The sequence below is a fragment of the Harpia harpyja genome, chromosome 3 (genome assembly GCF_026419915.1).
Source record: "Harpia harpyja isolate bHarHar1 chromosome 3, bHarHar1 primary haplotype, whole genome shotgun sequence".
NCBI classification, from domain to species: domain Eukaryota; kingdom Metazoa; phylum Chordata; class Aves; order Accipitriformes; family Accipitridae; genus Harpia; species Harpia harpyja.
Genome location: NC_068942.1, coordinates 70938358 through 70952052, shown reverse-complemented (window position 1 = coordinate 70952052; position 13695 = coordinate 70938358). Strand labels below are relative to the sequence as shown.

General features: G+C 48.1%; 1 protein-coding gene across 2 annotated transcripts in view; it reads right to left on the bottom strand.

Annotated features, from left to right (window-relative positions):
- The window catches only part of RCOR1 (REST corepressor 1), a 91435-nt gene extending 81857 nt beyond the window's left edge, over positions 1-9578 (bottom strand). The window contains exons 1-2 of one of the 2 annotated variants that reach the window (XM_052783219.1): positions 9172-9578; positions 9010-9069 (exon numbers count right to left, since the gene is read on the bottom strand). In XM_052783219.1, the coding sequence (XP_052639179.1) occupies positions 9010-9069; positions 9172-9358 (247 nt within the window). In that variant the 5' untranslated portion in view covers positions 9359-9578. The remainder of the gene's footprint in view (positions 1-9009; positions 9070-9171) is intronic. The other variant, XM_052783220.1, reaches the window with a different exon arrangement.
- Positions 9579-13695: the final 4117 nt, after the last annotated feature.

Below are 13695 nucleotides of genomic sequence, written 5' to 3'. Positions count from 1 at the left end.
AAAAGAGGTAGAATATCAGAAAAGGGGGGTGGGGGGGTGGGGGGGTGATGTGTTAAGACTACTTAATCCACACATTGAGCTGGGTCTGCCTAGCAACAAGTTGGAGTTTTAAACTTGTATCATCCTACTTGTGTTCCCATGGCTACTGTCATGAACAGTGCAGTGGCAGCTGCACAAATCAGCACAAGGGTCCCAGGAGGGACATCTTTAAGATTCCCAGACAGAAAACAATACGGAGAAAGTACAAACGCTACACCTGGTACACCTGCCTGCCTTTACAGCCCTTTACTCCCCCTGAAAGCACCCAGAGCAGCCCCCTCCTGGGGATGGAGAGATGTCAGCCAGGGGAATAGACATGCATACTGGTATCTACAGATCATTTGCACTGTTTAGCACAAAAAAAGCTTGAATTACAGATGCAGCACTTATAGCTTCTCACACAGCTGTTAGCAACCTAAACACAGAACTACATACAACTCCAGCCAACAGTGCCTGCTATGTGGGGCAGCTAGCTCTCAACACAGGGTGGGGGAGGCGGTGAAAAATCCTCCCCCTATCCCAATTCACACGTGGCCAAAATTCAAACTGATGTTGATGTGAGAACAGAGGTATGAGCATTCCCCCCAAAGAAGGTAGGAAGTCAGAGGGAAGAGAAAAAAAAAAAAATCTACATTTCAATGCAAGCTGCAAGTAAAGAGTTGCTTCAAAAGCAATGCTGTTATGTAAACCAGACTTTCCCAGTCCTGCCGCTCCAGTTCAAGAGGGGAGGCCATTTCCTACTCAGGAGAGGTTTTTCTTAGCCTTTATCCATCCCCAATCCCTCTGTGGAACTAGAATCTCTCTGTACCCTCTCCAGGGACCAGTTAAGAGGGGAGGGCAGGCATCATGCCCCTGCACGCAAGCTTTGTTTATACCTATTCCTCGGGGTTTCTGAACCCAGAAGCCACAGCTATGATTACACATTTGTTACACTGTGCTTTCATACTATGGTTATAAAGTCTAGAAGGACACCAATTCAAGGTCACGTACACTAAGAATTACTTTCAATACCCAACTCTCAAATCAAAGTCTCTATATGAAGTAAACCCCAACCTGATAAGACATCTGGTCATCTAAAAGTACATCCACATGCTATCATGACAGGTTATCACAGATACCTACAGACAGCAGAACTGAAAAGCTGCAATAGACAGCCACGTGGTTAAACTCCTCTAATTAGACAACTACACTACAAAAACAAGCCATTGGCTCTTTCAGATTATTATTTGTGAAATCCATCCAGGTGAAGAGCACAGAGATAAGGGAGGTGGGCAAGGAAGATGAAATAACTTTAAGGACAAAAACTCACAACCTTATTCTCCTGCCCCTAATGGGGCAGGGGAATATTTTTCTAGAGATACACCTAGTTACACACACACAGAGTACATACGAGACCCTGCTGATGTCCCCTAGAGGTACCTGCACAATAGAAGGACAGGGCTGAAGGGGGAAGCATAGACTAGAATTTCCTCCCAAGAGGGGATTTTTGCAATTTTATCACACTGCTGCAGCCTCCTCCCCCCAGAGAGGCAACATTTACCAATACTTCCTTTATGAAGTTCAAAGAGCAAGCTGCTGCATAGAGCTCAATTTTTGAAGGTACTTGGAAAGGTAGATTAAACTCAGTTGTTTCTTCTCAAAACCTTACATGAGAAGTGAAGCACATTTATCAAGTTTGACCTACAAAACTTAAAGGCAGTCCCATCACAATCTGTTGCATTTCAAAACAAACAGAGAGGAGCATAAAAGCAGCCCAATTCTAGAATATGCTGGAGAAACTTTCACTGCCTTCACTAAGGCTGAGCACATCCTCTTGCACTTTCGAAAAGCACAAAGTCAAAACTTTCATATGGAACTATAAATTAAAATCTTGTCACATTCAAAGAAAGAGATACCTAATCTAACATTCCCTACAAAAGCATTTTTTAAGGCCTAGTTTAGTTTACAAATCAACTTTGTGTTTTCAAGAACTGAATTTTGAACTGTTCTTTCAAGTTTAAACACTTAAGAACATGGGATTGCTCATCTTGTTATACCATCAAGTCAAAGCCTCAAAAGACAAGGTCACCCAGTGCAGAAAGAGGTACAGACTTCCTAGGAAGGGAGCATGTTCTTTCTTTTTGATTTGGTCTCTAAACTCAATCAGCCACTAGTCACTATGTCTCAATCTTACCTTACACTTGGAACGGGTAAGGCAAGCCTTGGCCACAACCAGAAATTGTTGTATCTGAGGGAAGCAGGGACTAGCACTAACCACAAGTTTCTGAGGAGCCAGTTACTTCAGATTTACCTGCCTGGCACATATTAAAAAATTGTATATTAAAGTTACAACACAGTTAAAAAAATACATACATATGTGCAACAAAGCACTGTCGTTTATACTACTCTGAAGGTATGCAACAGGACTAGAGCCCACTATAAGCCGCATTATACAGTGCGCCTTGATCACAGAGGCAAAGATTTCCGAGCTAATTATAATGACTAATCACAGGGAGCTCTAAGCCTTCACTTGGCCAAGTCACAGACCTAACTAGGGCTGAAAACAAGAGTTTTAAGAGCAACTCATTAAGCAGCAGGAACCAGCTATGAAGAACAAAGCAGTCACTCTACCTAGTATTAATTCCAGTCCAGCCATTAATACATTTGTCAGTACATGAGACAGCTATTACCTCCACATACAAACACTGCATGTGCCAGGCAGGGAAGGAAGCCACAGGCTTTGGCTGCACTGAGACTTGTTTGTTTACTACAGCATTAAGGTTTGAGAAGGATGTTCTCAGTACTATTTGAATAACAAGAAAGCTCCAAAGCCATGCCTTGGAATAAGGCGGAGCAGGAGGTCTGCTCACCACCAGTAGCCTATGCACCCCTTCACAGGATGAGTGAAGAGACTGGGTGAAAGCTAACTACTGAGCCACACAAGTTTAAAAATGGTCTCCCTCGGGCGAGCAGCCCAGAGGTAAGAAAGGTATGCACCAAATCAACAGCTGTACTCCTGCTGAGGTGCCAGATATGGATAATAAAGTCTCCAACTTGAGCACTACTCTTCCTCTTTTTCTCCAGGGTGGACTTAAAAAACAGAGTATAAGCTAAAGTGTCAGCATCTAAAAGTCTGCTTCATTCTCCTAATGTAGGAGTAGTGGGACTGCAACCTCTCCTGCCACGGTGAGTGGACCAGGAGTACGTACCGGTGATGGAACAAGATGAGACTGAGACTCACCCATGCACCAGCAGAGTTGCCAGCACAGTAAGGAGGCGGCAGGAGTCATCTCCCCCTTCCCCAGGGCTGCCAGGGACCAGTCTGGCCTTGAGAACTCCCTTTGACTGTACCTAAATGCCCATGTGGTTGAGACAGCCGAAAAAACAAGGTTTCAGCAGCAGCTTTTTGTGGAGCGCCTGTTGAGGACCTTCTCATCTGCTCCGCAGCACAGCACATACAGAGAGGCTGTGACTTGTGGAAGATGGAAGGCAAGACAAATACAGCCCAGGAGGGAGTAAGGGGCTGAGCAGACTACAACTAGGTGGAAAAGCTCCTCTTCTCCCACCAGAAAGTTTAGGAGAAAACCCACAGTATCTAAATTTTCGACTACCTAATTGGGAAGACACGCTCTTGTTGGGGATGATGCACAGTCTCCTCAGCCAACAGTGAAAGGATCGAGGCATGCCTGCTTTATCTGGATACTAGGGAGCCTCTGTCTGCCCAAACACATTGGGCATTAGTATGTTATGGTTTGGTATTTCCAATTAGATCAAACATCCTCATAACTCTCCCTTCTTTTCCAAAGAGACTGTTGCACTACAGGAGCTCCTGCCTGTTGCATTTAAGGCAAAGTTATTTGAGGAGATGAGATAGCTTTCCAGGATACCAGTATTTCCAGTTTCAGGAGCTTGGTTTTGACTTTTCCACTTGCTTAGATGGAGATCCCAAAGTCTCACTTGAAGAGCACACTTTTTTCCCCACCCCCTTTCCGATGAGTCCATTCACCTAAACACCATTTTCTCTTACAGTCATTGGGTACTCAGACTATTTGCAAACTATTAGGACTGTTGGGAGCGGAACTATTTGCAAACAAAGAAACAGAACAAGCTGGCTGGGAGTTGGACTTGCCAAGTGCACATCATAAGGGGGCTTTTAACAACCTCTTGTTAAAGGGTTACAGTCCCTATTGCATAGGCCAATAGATGCTTCTGCCAAGAATCCCGTGAAGTAGCTGAAGATACAACCTAATGAAATCTGGCCTTTACAACCATCAGAGAAATACAGCTATTCTAGGGGAATCAGCCACCCAGGGGCTGTCCCATTATTATACTTTCACCTTTGATCCTAAATAGACAGAGGGTGGGCGCATTTTAAAAGCCAGAATTGGATGGATGGATGCACCACCTTCCTCCCCTACGACACTGCCAGGCCACCGCTTCCCTATCAGGCATTCCAGATCAGAGACAGCAGAGACTATATTGTTCAGGTTTTTTTACCCTTCTTGGACACAACTACACTGACAAGAGTTTCTGACTACATTGAAAAGGGTTGTTGGTTTCTTTTTGAGGTTTCCCTCCCCCCCCACCCTCCCCGTTCATCTTTTGGTAACACTGAAACAACACAGTCTGGGCCATGAAGGAAAGCCACAGAATATCAAGTGTTTGTGCAGGAGCACGCAGAGCACAGCTAACAGTGTGGACCAGAGAATTAGCTTCTCAAGGATTAGTGACGTTCCAGCAGTGAGCACCTTCCAGTAGGCTCTTCTGCATCTAGAGGTGAAAGCACTACAGAGTATTTCCTTCCACCATTTTTACTTTTACCTGTTGCAGTACAACAAGAGAAAACTGGGAAGAGAGCAGTGTTGCAAACAAGGGACTGAAGTCTCCCAACTGACATGCATTTCAACTTTGGATCTCTACAACAAGACACTATTGAGTCAAACCAGCTTTTGCTCATCTGTTTCCACTGGATATGGCTCCAGAAGCTGCTTTCCAAAGGTGACCAACACAGCTGATGTCCAAAGGTATAAGATGTGGCTTGGTTTTTTACTGCCATCGCAACAAATGAGGGAATCTAAAGTTGTAGTGCTACAAAGGAGAAAGAAAAGTTCATCTGCCTTCGATACATGTCAAAATACAGCAGAGACCATTCTCTTCAGGAAGTTAACACTCCTCAAAATTATGGAAGCTTTAATCTTTAAATTCACTGGCTGTGTTAAAGTGCTCACTAATGTTTTCTTCCACCTATTTTCAATGTTCCAATAGCAGAAATTAATAAGCAACAAGTCAAATGGTCAAATACAATATCAGTGCTTCCCCACACAAAACATTTTTATTTAGCTTTAGGATAGGCAATGTTTCCTTCCACCGAATTTTTCCATTAACAGGACATGTGGGTTTCATTTGTACGGATTAAAAGAACCATAATAGTTTTCCCTCTTCAAAACCTTCAATGTCTCAGGCTGAGAACTCGCAAGAAGTGCTGACCTACCGATACCAGCCTTTGTTTAACGCACAGAACTTTCAGCTGGCTCTGAGCTCTAGTAAGAGAAGAAATAGGAGAGACAATAGCAATTTTTCACATCACATCTGTGAAATCAAAGCCAAACAGCAAAACACAGCTGAACTGCAAGTTTTACTGATTCTAGTGAGCTCTGGCATGTGATTTTCAGCCCAAAAAGTTTTGCCTGTTCTTCTCCCTAGTTGAATCAGCTTGTTCAATAAACACGTTGCCTCTGCAAAAGCCTTGCCTTTACTGTGCAATTATTCTTATTACACAAATAATAATAGAGGTGTAAGTACTATACGAATAATAATAGAGGTGTAAGTTTTTGAGACAATACAAGAAGTGGGATCAACGCAGTGAGAGCTTACTTTCTCAAAGCAAGGGGAGATTGGGATAGGTAAGAAAGAAAAGAAAAGAAAGATAGCAACATTAACTTTGGCAAAGAACCTGTAGGCTCTGCCAGCACATGGAATAGGCCTTGCCACTGTAAAGAGATTTACTAAAGGAGCTGCGAGTAAGGACCACCTCCTACAGAGGATTCTAGCCACAAGCATTTTTACAATCAAAGAATTGCATCAGGCCCTTCCTTGGCCACTGCCACAGCAAGTTTTAGCCACAAGGAGTATTAAAAACTTGCACCAAGATATTTTAATCCAGAATGAGAACTTGTTATTTTCTGGTTCTAAGGATGAAGCAAAAACAGAGAAGCACAACCGTTAACCATTTTCCTCACACTCTGCTCAAAGAAGGGAGACAAGCACTCTCCATCCTCCTCCATGCTACCTGAAAGGTGCTGAGGTCCCTTCCCTCCCTAAACCTAGGCAATCATTGAGGAGACACCCTCTTCACTTTCAGGCCATACCATATGGTACTATTTGTGCTCTTCTCTGGCTATTTGATTCATGAAACCCAGACCAACATCCCACCACTGCCTTGCTCTACCTCTCTTTTCTCCCGTAGTCTCACAGAAAAAAATTTCAGAAAAGCTTTCCTGATTTTATTGCTCTTCACTACAGCTTGCATGAGGCTGAGAAGTGAAACAAAATTAAACACTTTTTCTGCCCCTATGCATGGGGACAGAGGAACACCCACGTCAGAATGCTGATGTAAGAATCAGCAGTTACAGATATACCTCAGCCAAACCCGAGGTATAATTGAATATCAAGTTAAAAAAAAAAAAAAACAAAAAAACAAAACACACACACAGAAGGCCTCATCTGTGCCATTTTCCCCTCAGACACAGCTAGAGCAGCATGAGACCTCCGCATTTTACCAGCCAGCTAATCTGAAGGTGAAAGCCAGTGCAACTCAACACCAAACCACCTTCAAGCCTTAGGATCCTTTGGTCAACCAGTCCCTAAAATTTCTAGTGAGAAACAGACACAGCAGCTGTGCGCTCTGATAACACTATTCCATTGATTTAACTTTGAAATTACCAGTGAAACAGGACAATTTAACAGTTTCAGTCAAAAGGTCTTAGTGCAGTTTGTTAGGCTTATTTACAGTTTTCTTTCTTAAACAGGGAAACAAAAGAGGCATAACAAATAAACACAATGTGGCTATTTAGCCTTTAGGACCAAGAAGGGATCACAAAATCAGGGAACAATGTTGCATTGCAAAATTATTCCTGGGTAATTCCACAGGCCAGGAAACCAACTCTTCAACAGACAAGCAGACAAAAGTTCACCTCAAACTTAACTAAAAAGTATCCTTTTAAGAAAAAAAAAAAAAAAAAGAAAAAATAGAAAGACCAGTAAAGGAGGATCCGATGCCCATTCAGGTCATGAGAAGACTGATCATTTGCTTCAGGTGAATCTACTAAGAGCTTGCTATATTATACTGTGTACTCAAAAAGAGCGCCTGCTGATGCTGTGTTAGTGTATATATTACTCAGAAAAAAAATTTGTTTCTCCACATCACACACTTCCCCCTCCCTTCCACTCCACACAGCACAGAAAGCAATAACCTTTGTATAGGTCACTGTACATCTATAAGTTAAAACCAGAACAATGTATAACTAAGCACATAATAGTGAGTAAGGGGCACATAGTATTTTTTTCCCCTCCGTCTATTATATTAGAGAAATGAATTGCACAAAAGAGTGTAATTCACAGGGGTGACCAAAAAGCCCAAGTATTGTTGTGATACCTGGCTAACAGCCAGCGTGATGCACGTTGTGTGTTACAGAAATGTTGTATTTGACCTACAGATTGAAAAACAGTGTCAACTGCTGCCTAACTAACAGCTCCCCCCTTCTCCCCCCCCCTTTTTCTCCTCCTCCCCCCCCCCACCCCTTCCTCCTCCTGGTCAACCAAGAAATGGGGTTCCCATGTGCCAAGACCTTGTATCTTATTTTGTCAAGAAAATGAAGGGGGAAGGAGTAGCAAAAAATGATTCTGTAAATAAAGACAAGTAATATTGAACTCAAGAAAAAAATCCTCTTTGCCCTCCCTTCCCCCATGCCAAGACCTTAACAGTTAAGAACAAACATATATATTTAATAATAAAACAGGTATCCAACACATTAGTGCACAGTCTGAGGACGATCCACGAGAAACCTTTTTCCTGAATCCTCACAATAGTAACTCTCAAGATTATTTGATAAGGAGACACGGTGGCTTTCCACACCATTCTTTTTGTTTTAAGGCAAGAGGTGCGGAGGATTCAATTAAGTTTGGGCTGGGCAAAGGGACAACTCCAAACGCTAGTATCTCCAGACAGGAGGAGGGGTTTTCGCTAGCTTCAGCCTCCAGTTACAAAGGAACAATACAAAAAAAAAAAAAATTGCTTAGATTTCAAACTAAGGAGGTCAACAGCCTGTCTTTCTATACACGGAGATACATCAGTACTAACGTGCTTCCAGCACCTGCCTTTCAGCACAGCCCCAATTCCTTTGTTTGCTCAAAATTTGCTTCCATGCCACTTTAAATTAGCTTACAAAGAACCGCAGCAGAATAGCTGGAATGTGAAACATTTTTTTTTTTGGAGGGGGGGAGGCGAGCAGCTTCTTAGGAAGAGAGAAAATTAAAATACAGACCCAAGTCGCTTCTAAATACCTTCAAAAAAATTATATTTACAACTTGATGTCTTTTAGTTCCATCCCTACCACCGAGCCCACAGACACATGCGTCCAGGTGGGGATTAAAAAAAAAGAAAGAAAGAAAGAAAGAAAAAAAAAAAAAAACACCCAACTGCCATCTCCTGCCTCCTCTAGCCCTGCCAGCTTCCCTGTTCCTCCCTGCCTGCAAAGCGCCCTCTGGAAAGCATCGAGACTTCTTTTATCAAACGGGGGGGGGGTGGGGGGGGGAAGGGGGGGGTCCTTGTTCCTGCTCTGGATGTTTGGGACTGGAATTAGGGGGGATTATTTTTGGAACCCCCCCCCCGCTGAGGGAGTACCCCCGCAGGCTCCGCTCATCGGGGGGCCAAAGCAACGGATGGGGGGGGGGGGAGGTAGTCGCCCCCCCTAAAAAATAATAAAGACTTACCGGGGTCGAAATCAGGGACCACCGCCTGGTACTGCGGCCCGACCCTCATACCGCCGCCAGCTGAGGAAGGCAGAGGGAGAAGCGTTACCCGCGTGGGCCCGCCCGGCCCCTGACACCCCCCTCCCTCCAGTCACCACACACCGCCACCCCCCCGCTTCTCACCGTGCTCCTCATCGCTGGAGGACCCCGAGCTACCCTCCTCCCAGGAGTTGCCGCTGCTGTTGCCGTTGGGGGCGGCGGATAAACTTTTGCTACCGCCGTTGTTGTTATTATTCGCGCCGGCGGCGTTGTGGTTCCTGCCCCGCCGTTTCCCCGAGACCTCCGGGCCCTTCTCGATCATGGCTGGCATTTAGGGGAGGAAAGGGGGGGAAGGGGGGGGGGGAGGGGGGAGTGGAGAAGAAGGGGAGGGGGAGAATCAGAGTTTAAAAACTGCGGGGGGGGGGCCGGGGGAGGCGGGAGCCGGGGCGGGCCGGGCCGGTGCGCGGCGGCAGCGGCACTGCTACATCCCCCACCACGATCGCCCCGAACTTTGAGGCTCATCCCAGCCCTGCGCTGGGACTCCGTTCAACCTGCGCTGCTGCCTGCGACCGGCCCCGCCTCTCCCCGCTCCTGCTCCTTTCCATTGGCTAAACCTACATTTTGGGAGGCTAGCCCGCCTGCCCATTGGACGGCGCTTCCCGTCCATCGTGGCGGCCCGGCGCTTCCGTTTGCTGGGTTAGGTGGAGGCGTATCGCCGGGCCGTACGTGTGAGGGCTCCGCGATCTCTCCGCCCAGCGATACCTCTCCTCCGAGGGCTGCGCCGGAGCGGAGCCGGGGAGAGGCGGGTTCGCACGCCCCCGCCGGAGCGGAGCGGAGCGGCGCTCCCCGGCCCGGCCCGGCCCGGCCCGTGGAGGGGTCTGCGGCGGGGTTCGCCGCCCACGCTGTGGACTCGGCCCCCCGGACGACTGTAGCTAGGGACTACTTTCCCTCTCTCCCCCCCCCCGCCCGCCCCCCCCCCCCGCGGCGGAAGGTTATGGCGTGGTTTGAATGGGATTCCATACAAAGCCCCCGTTGCTCGGGGGCTGGGGCTGGGCGGTTGGTGCCGGGGTTCTGTGGGCGACCCAGTCGGGACGGCCCCCGCCGGCGGGGGCGGCTGGTCCGCCGAGGCGGGGGGGGGGGGGGGGGTGGAGAAGAAGAGAGAGTCCACCGAGGGGTTGGGGGAGCCCAGCGGCCGGGAGTGCCCTGAGGTGGGGGGGGGCTGGGAGCGGCGCTGAGGGTGCGGGACAGCATCGGGGGTGGGGGGAGTTCCCGATTCCCGGGAGCGGAGCCCTGAGGGGATGGGCGCAGCCAGGCGGGAGGCAGGCACCGCACGGACGGCGCCCCCGGGTCGCGATCGGGCCCCGTCAGCGGGGTGCTGCCGGTTTCCCCCCGGAGGCAGAGCCGCCCGCCGGGGCGTCTCGCATTCGGGAGGAGCCGCTGAAGCCCTTGCCCCGGGCTGCAGCGGTGGTCGCCCGGAGGTCCTCGCAAGTAACTCCTGAGCCCCCCCCCCCTTCCCCTGGAGGGGCTCTCCTGCCGAGTCGAGATCCGCTCTTCGGGCCCAGCGTGAGCCACGGACCCCACGGCCCAAATTTCCACAGCTCGCGCCTTGCCGGCGAGGCGCGTGGCTCTCCCCGAGCGGCCTCGGCGTCGTGGCTGGGGGGGGGCTCGGGCCGCGGTGGAGCCCCTTCAGCCTGCGAAGGCCTGGCACGGCACGGGAACCCTCCTCCCCGCATGGCTGCCGTCGTGAGATCGGGCTTTCGGGGCCGGGGACAGTATCGTCCCACGCGTTTGTGCCTTCCCCGAGTCTAATGCGGGAGCGTGGGTACTGCCCCGCCGTCAGCCTCCAACGGCAGCGCTCCCAAAAACCGGGAAGGAGCCTCGGCGAGGGGCGAGGGAAGGAAACAAAAGGGGAAGTGAGACCACTTTTCCTTTCCTCGTGGCACGAGGCTCCCGGCCGGCCGGCAAAGCCCTGTACGCTGCAGGGAAGGAATTGCGGGGGGGGGAGGACGGGGGCGGCAGCTCCAGACCCGTCCTGGCGAAAATGGGCAACAAAAGTACACAAACTGCTCGCTTTTATTCGCGACTTGAACTGTACAGCAGAGTGAGGGAAAACAATACATAATCATGGAAAGCAGCTTGTGGGGTGTGTCTTCCATTTTCATTCAAATCAACTTCTGTAGCAAGTTTTCTTTTTATTGGCCCGTGCAATTAAAAGTGCGATTTGACTAGCAGCGGTTATCTCATATCAGAAAAACTGTCCCCAGCCACTCCCCTCCTCCCTCTGCCATTTTAATCCAAGAGAATTTGCACAGGGGGAGGGGGAAAGAGCTGCTGAGGAAGAGCTACGGTCTCTAGTACTGGGCTTACCATTCCTTTTCTATATTGTGCTTAAGATGATCAAAATTATTTTGCTTCTGGGTAGTAGTTTGGAAGGGGTCCTTGATTTTCATGTGCTATTTGCTCCATTAAAATTAGGGAAAGAAATTACCTTTTTTAAATGCATGGTAGTTACTTTCAGCATACTGGCCTCTTTACAATATTTACTTTCCCCTCTATACTCAGTATATGTGTTGTGTGTATATACTGACAGATGCATAACCAGTTTCCTTCATGTACGCATGCATGTACCTGTGAATATTTATTCACCACAGTTACTTATTTACAGCACAAAAATTAAGTTTATTTACACTGCATAAAAATAACTTTGTCTAGCTCACAAAACTAAATTTTATGACAGTGACTCTTGATTCCACGCTCTTTAAAAATATCAGTTCTAAATCGGGAATAATTAGCGATGCTCTTAAACCCCAGCGCTGACAGCCACAAATACTTCCCAGTGCAAAGTGTATTAGTTCTTTAGCGCAGAATACATTTTCATGATAGACAGGAATGCAAACATGGCAGAGTGTTCATTACCCTTCTCCACGCTCCAGTATTTCTACTCCAGAAATGCAAGGGCAGGAAGGGAACACCTGATTTTTCATTTAAAAATGAGCTTGAGTGAAATTGAAAAGGTTTTTCCATCTGCTTTGTAGGTCCAAGCCCGGGGCGGGGGGGGGAATCTTGCCCAAGAATTAGGCTAAGCACACCTGAGTATTCAACTTGAACTTGAGCCTGGGACCGCAGATGAGCTTACACGGAGACACGTGTGTATGGCTTTGCAAATTGAGGCCTAATTTTGGTCTTCCTTCACTTCCTCTCCCTCCCTTCGCCTCTCTTCATAGCTGTTACCCACTTAGGCCCCGGGATTAAAATTTAAGTCAATCACCTAAAATATTTATAACACAATTTCACTCTTTTAAACCATCGAAACGACACTTAGCGCTGGCACTTCACAACTGTTTGCCTTTCCTGAAGCTGTGGCCCCGGCCCTGCCCCTCCCGGGAGCGGGGTTGAGCAGCACCGTCCCGTCCCGTCCCGTCCCGTCCCGTCGGAGCGGGCTGGAGGAGCCCCCACGTCCCCTGCGGCCCCAGCTCTGCTTGGCAGCGCCGTGAGGGATGCCACCGTGCCGAAGCCATCCCCTGGGACGGTGGGGCACGTTCTGCCATTCCCGCCCGCTCACCGGGGCCGCTCCTTATCCCCAGCAGAAGATGAGGAGACGGCCAGGAGCGGATGGGTGCCTTCCTTCTCCCTTGGGTGCCAAGGGGTGCGCGTGTGCGCGCCGTGCACGTGTGTCTGTCCCCAGAGCAGGAAGTCTCAGGGCTGTCGCCGTCACAGCCAGCTGGCACCTGTCACAGCTGTTGGCCCGGGCCAACAACACCCTCTTCAACCCCGTCAGGGCTGCTTTTCCAAACCTTCCTGCAGAAATTCATGAGCCCTGAACATAACGTCTCTGCTGCCGATGGAGCTTTTTGTTTCTAGCCATTGAGAAATTTTTTTCTGTTTGTTTCCTTAACAGTGGCGTTGGGGTTCTTTCTGCTTAGGCTAAAAGCCTGAAGTTTTGAGAGTGTCCCAACACAGCGCTACAGATTTTGGTGGTGTTCTTGAAGGAAACTTTGAAAAATTCTTTTCTGGCCATAAAGAAAACTCTTCGCAGGGTGTAGGCGAGTGTGTACACAGAGACTGTACACAAAATACAGAATTGTATTTTCTTTTTCAGCAGCAACAGTGAATGCACTTTTTGCAGCCTCTGACTACTGCAAATGCCAAGAGAGCAACAAATTCTACTCTGGCTCACGCCGCTTGCTCTGAAGATACCGATGTTAAAACTTTGTTATTTTTAAGTTCCACAAGGTGGGACACATGAGGAGGAAACCCCCAGAGAACTAAGAGAGACTCTGGTGGGCACAGAGTCTTGTTTACATGGATCAATACTTCATTTAGACACGTTAGGCCATGATCCTACGTGTGACTGTGCACACCCTGCTGAGGCTCATCAAGCCATGTGAAGGATCAGGAGGAGTTTCGTGTACAATCTGTAGCAGACTGAGTCACGTAAATCAAGGATAGCATTTTTCCTAGCTCCTGAGCTTGACTGCAACTTCTGGACATTACTATAACGTAATGGTTAACCTGTTCAGCTGTTTAGATATCAGAGCAAAAGGTGGGGGGAAAAAAGTCTTTTCCTTATAAAGATGGTGTCACTGTTGTGTGTTTGCTGTAGCCTAACAGGTTGCACCAGGCAGGACTGTCTTTTTACATAATTTCTTGAAATTTGGTTATCTTTGT